This window comes from Suillus subaureus (genome assembly GCF_016647635.1).
Source record: "Suillus subaureus strain MN1 chromosome Unknown BJ212scaffold_487, whole genome shotgun sequence".
Taxonomy (NCBI): Eukaryota; Fungi; Basidiomycota; class Agaricomycetes; order Boletales; family Suillaceae; genus Suillus; species Suillus subaureus.
Genome location: NW_024539043.1, coordinates 3858 through 9624, shown reverse-complemented (window position 1 = coordinate 9624; position 5767 = coordinate 3858). Strand labels below are relative to the sequence as shown.

Genomic DNA, 5767 nt, shown 5'->3' with positions numbered 1-5767 from the left:
GTCCCACATCTGTTCAGAAGTGCTAGCTTGCCATCCTGGCACCAGTTCACACGTCTGACAGTAGTTAACCAGAACATGACTATTGCTGGGCCAAAGAGTCAGACAAGGATAAGGGATCGGATGAATTTGTTGGCACCTCTCAGCAGTATGAACTGCTGGGTGGTTGAGACTGGAGCAGGTTGTGGCCTGTAGAGTGGTGAAGTCCAATGGTCAAGAATGGCCTGAGGTAGTCCCCTGAGCAGTACTTTACTGACCCTAACTAGACATACATGACCATACATACAGTGGCTCAAAAAACTGTCTGCATGTTTTGACATTTTTCACTATCTATGATATTGTGTGAGAACAAACAAATGCCTCAAGGACATGCTTATAGCACATTGTAGTATGGCTTCAGGGCTTTCATTTGAGCCCCACACCGTGGGAATCGGTGGAGATATGGTAGAGACATAAGGCTTATAAAATGATGACTCATGTGAACAGTTTTTTGAGTGTATATTAAAACTGTATAAATCATTATTTATGACACCACAAAAATCATGCCACTATTATATAAATTATGAAGTGGTGTCATTATGTTATTTTATGACTATATCTAACTATATAAACCAGAATATCTCATGTATCATAGTCATGATCACCATGAAAGCCATCTCCTCTGCTTAAAGAGATAATATCCTCTCTCTGTCTTATGCTGGCCTCTCTGCTTGCCAAATTTCCTCTAGAACTGGAGTATGCAAGTCCACTGTGGCCAAGTTTATCAAAGAAAGCCACCCAGACAAGGAAAACTCTTGTGGAGGACGTCCATCCAAGCTTACCTCTACTGACAAAAGGGCTATTATCCAACATATCACTACAGGAAAGGCTGATAATGCTGTCCAAGCCACCCATTATATCAATTCCACCATCACTACCCCTGTCTCTTCACAAACTGTGAGGAATGTTCTCAAGGCAGCTCATCTCAAGGCAGTAACAAAGAAGAAAAAGCCTCTTCTCTCCATCAAACATAGGGAGAGAAGACTAGCCTTTGCCTTAGCTCATCAACACTGGACTGTAGAGGACTGGAAGCATGTTATATGGTCAGATGAGACCAAAATCAATAGGATTGGGTCAGATGGGAAGGTATATGTATGGAAAAAGAAGGAAGATGGCCTAACAGACAGAGAGGTTAATGGGACTGTCAAGTTTGGAGGAGGTTCTTTAATGGTATGGGGCTGTATGGGATGGAATGGTGTGGGAATGCTTGCTGAGGTTAAAGGGAAGATGAATGCTTGCTGAGGTTGAGGGGAAGATGAATGCTGAGCAGTATGTGGACATTTTAAATGACCACTTGCTACCTAGCTTGGCAGAATCAGGGATTGATGAAGAAGATATCATTTTCCAACAGGATAATGATCCTAAGCACACATCCAGAAGAGCTAAGGAATGGTTTGAGGAACATAACATCAATGTTCTTGACTGGCCAGCACAGTCTCCTGATGTCAATGTCATTGAACATCTCTGGGGAACACTCAAGAAAAAGCTTCAAGCCTATGAAAACCCCCCTAAAGGAGTATGGGAACTTTGGGAGAGAGTAGCAGTGGAATGGGGGAAGATCACAGCTGAGGATTGCCAGAAATTAATTGAGAGTATGCCTAGAAGGATAGAGGCAGTAATTAAAGCCAAGGGAGGTCATACAAAATACTAGAATACCTGGTTATTATTGTAAAATACTTGAGTCAAAAAACTGTCCGCATGAGTCACCATTTTGTGAGCCTTGTATCTCCACCATATCTCCACCTATTCCCATGGTGTAGGGCTCAAATGAAAGCCCTGAAGCCATACTACAATGTGGTATCAGCATGTCACTGAGGTTTTTATGTATTCTCACACAATATTGTAAATAGTAACAAATGCAAAAACATGCGGACAGTTTTTTGAGCCACTGTACAGTCATGCCATGTGGAGGGGGGGGAAGACCATGGGAGACGTTGAACCAGGGACTAGTGAAGGATTTGGAACATTCAAGGCAATGAAATCGGGAGAGAAAGGTGTGGACATGGCCATACAAATAGTCATGCTATAGGGAAGAAAGTGACTCAGAGCATGACAAGGAAGAAGGTGGAAGGACGCCTATGACGACAAGCTCAGCAGTACAAACTGTTGAGTCTGTGTGTAAGAAAAAGTTAAGGTAAAGGATGAATGGACTTGGAACTTTGGCAATGAAAAAGCACAACAATGCTAGATAATGTATGTTTAGGATTTGAAAGTGCACAACAATGACAAATAATGTTAATGTATTATGTAATAATTCCACAATTCTACATGTCCTTCCTGCACTTCATTAGACTTACTGTAGTACTATTTCCATCCCCTGGTGTGACTGTGTACCATCAAGTCCTTCTCCCTTGGCTATGGCACAATGATTTGTATTGTCATGTCTTCCTTCCATTCACCTGCAACCAACTTTGTCAGGGTGGCCATCGACACATGGTGAAGCTTTCATCACCTGGAGCTTAATAATTTGTACCATCAAGCTCATAGCCTGAATCCTTGATGACCTTCCGATTGACCAAATCTTTGGCTACTCCCTGCTTCGCAGTCATTTTGCTCTAGAACAATTGTCATGTTGTATTTGGTCACCTGATTGTCCTCCAAACTTCAACTGGTCATATTGTCATATTCCCTTCTCCCCATCATTTTTCCCTGTCATTGTCATTACATGACAGAACACTGTACTATACAAATTTACCCTTGCTTAAATTTATCCTCAATCTAAAGAGTTGTGCCAGCCATTTATCACTCTGCAATGCAATACATATATTCCTCAACTTCTTCAATTCAAGTTTAGTGGTCTTCATCCACATATTCAATTAAAACCCCACATGTCACTTCAGAGTCCACCCTCTATTGTTATGCTCCACTTCCACTTTCCACGCTGACCTCCATTGCCATCAATCCCTTATAATCCCAAGATTCAGTCTGCACTTCTTTTCCACCCACCTGTCACATTAAATCAGTTTGTACTGTTGCACACTTCCCTCGCTCTCACCTGCTTTCTCCGTTGTCTACCATATCATTCCATGCATCAACCCATAGCTGCTGCTAGGTCTAACTCTTTGGTTCATACTGTTGTGGTAGTAATCTGGTCATAGTTTTGGTCTACCGTGTCATTCTACAAGTCAACCCAACCCTTCTGACCCTTCCATGACTGCCAACCTCAAAGTCTTTGTGTGTGATGAGAAGGTCTTCACTTCTCTCACTGTGCACTTCCTGCCTGAAGTGATTCCCTACCAGCCTCCCTGGAACCCCTGCAATGATTGTGATTATTCTCCCAATGACAGCAATACACCACTCAGTCCTTGCTGGGTGTATATATTGTGTCCATGGTTTCCTGTTGTGCCTTTGAACCTGAGCTTCAATGGGCCCATCTTTGAATGCCTGAACCACACCAGGTTTTCTCTTTGCACAGAGGTCAATGCACAGGGCAAGCATGTGCTTCATCGCAACATCAGAGAAAGAAAGATGGTATGAGTTTGAAAAGAAATTGATCTGGTGCCAGGAGTGTTTGGATGCTGGGATGTTCATTCTGTGGGGGACTATACTTCCACCTGCTCCAGCTACATTTGGGTATCTTTGTTCACATGAGAATGCCAAACTTGCTATAAAGGTTGCACTGAAGTTATGTAACACATTTTTATGTACATAGTCAATTCCTATCCCCATTGCATTATGACTGACATTTTTCTAGTAATTGCCACTGCCTGTACATGGCACATTATGAGTCGTTGATATCATGGTTCCAATCACCCCTGGATGTCTGTCTTGATTGATGACCATGAGTGCCCCATACTGGCTAAATGAGTTCTCAAGTTATTACATTCATTTGTGGGAGATCTGTCAGCCAATGTTCAATGCACTGAAGTGTTCATCTCCTCTGTCCACTGCCCATGTTTGAACAGTTCTTGATCCCAATATGGGTCCACTGTGTCAGGGGGGCATCTGTCATTGACTCTATGTTGTGTTACTATACTCCCTCCTGGGAAGCTCTCACCTCTGTGACAGAGGCTCTAAAATGGGGCCAAACACCAGCTGACAGCACCTGGGGCCATACTAGCATATCAGGTCCTCCTGACAATAGGTGTCAGTATCTGGATGTCAGAGAAATGCAACCAGAGCCCATTCCTGTATGGGGTGATGTAGATAACCCATGGGCTCCCTCTGACAATGGGTGTCAGAGCAGCAGAGGAAATCAACTCATCTCTCTTGATTCCCAAGAAGAGGTGCCTCCTGTGTTTCTGTTTCTGGAGCCCAAACACAACAGTGGACAGTTGCGAGGAGAAGTTTGGCAGGTGTTCTTAGTGTGGTGCCATGAGGGAAATAAGAAGAGAGAGGAGAAAAAGACTCCAGCTCAATGGCAATCACATCTGAGCCATGCAACATCAGCAGGTAACCAGGATTACCCTGCCAAGAAGACCATGGTGTTCAAATGGCAGCCCCAAGAGGAGTATGATGGCTTTCATCTATGCATCTGCATCATGAAGAATGATATTCCCTCAGTGTGGAGGGAATACAGTTCAACTACAAGGATGTATGACTCATTTCATAATGAGTGGGACTTGTGTGATGCATTAGATCCCACTAGCATTCCTGATGGCGACTGGAAAGATGAATTTTTCACTTCTCCCACTCTATTTGCTCCTCCTGCTCCTCCCACTCTTCCACCGGCACCACCTCAACCTCCATCACAGGCCAGTTTCTTGCAGGACATTGATTAATACTTCAGTTATCATGAGGTTGCATCCTCCTTGAAGTACAATCACAGCATTGAACATTTTGTTTCTATGTTACATTTCCATCTTGGATTCCAACTTGCAGCATCAACCTCTATGCCCTGAGGTAGATTGGCCATGTTTGAATCTTGGATCTGCAAGACAGAGTGGCTTCACCTATGCAGACTTATTGGTGATGTAGGCACAGATGTTGCAACAATTCCAGACATTCAGAAGAAGATCATTACTTGTTTCATAGGCTACCTGGTCACATTGCCAGTATCTGGGTTGTCTGAAATGCCAGCTGATCTCTGGGACTTAGGACCCAATCCTTCCTTAGCAGTCTCAAATGCAGACATTTGAGTTTCCTACATGCAACTTCCCAAGCAATGGCTCTATGTCATAGAGCCAAGTCTATCAGCAAGTCTGGTCATCTGGAAACTCATTGTTGCTGACACTGCCACTGCTGTGGTGTACCTCTGGCATGACTGGGAGTCTGACATCACAAAGATTGCACTCAATCTCCTCCAAAAAGGAATCACTTTCAAGACATTGCAAGCCATGGCAGTTGTGCTTGACACACATCGCCCACTAACAGAGCTCCATTTATACTCACCAACCTACATGCTCCCACCTTTCAAGGCCATTTATACAGATTATGTTGTGTATGAGCAGCATTGCCATAAATTCATGAATCAGCCTCATGCAAGGGCTACACTTTTTCATGGTGGGCTCATAGAGGCTGGCCATGCATAGCTTTCATTTCAATGATCTCCCCTCCATTCTCAAGGGAATTTCATGGGAAGCTGTTCCATTCAGCCTCATGTTGCCCATCAACAACTAGACTTACTTCAACAATGAGTTGTCAGTGGAGGAGGTGGATTTCATGTGCAGCACATATTATTCATACAATGGTAAGTTTTTTCTTACCAATAACAACACAAACACTTACATTTTGATAAACAGACAATGGTACTATGGACATTGATGTGGCATGTTCACAATTTCTTGCTAAC

The 5767-nt window shown here is 43.3% G+C and overlaps 2 protein-coding genes across 2 annotated transcripts; both read left to right on the top strand.

The window, feature by feature from the left end:
• Positions 1–3929: 3929 nt before the first annotated feature.
• Positions 3930–4757, top strand: BJ212DRAFT_1490603 (uncharacterized protein; the record flags this gene model as incomplete). The annotated part of the gene is made up of 1 exon (XM_041341464.1): positions 3930–4757. One exon carries the CDS (start codon positions 3930–3932, stop codon positions 4755–4757), a length of 828 nt encoding a protein of 275 aa, XP_041184948.1.
• Positions 4758–5123: 366 nt separating this feature from the next.
• BJ212DRAFT_1490602 (uncharacterized protein) lies at positions 5124–5507 on the top strand (the record flags this gene model as incomplete). Its single annotated transcript, XM_041341463.1, has 1 exon — positions 5124–5507. The coding sequence occupies one exon, from the start codon at positions 5124–5126 to the stop codon at positions 5505–5507; it is 384 nt and encodes a 127-aa protein (XP_041184947.1).
• Between the last annotated feature and the right edge of the window lie 260 nt (positions 5508–5767).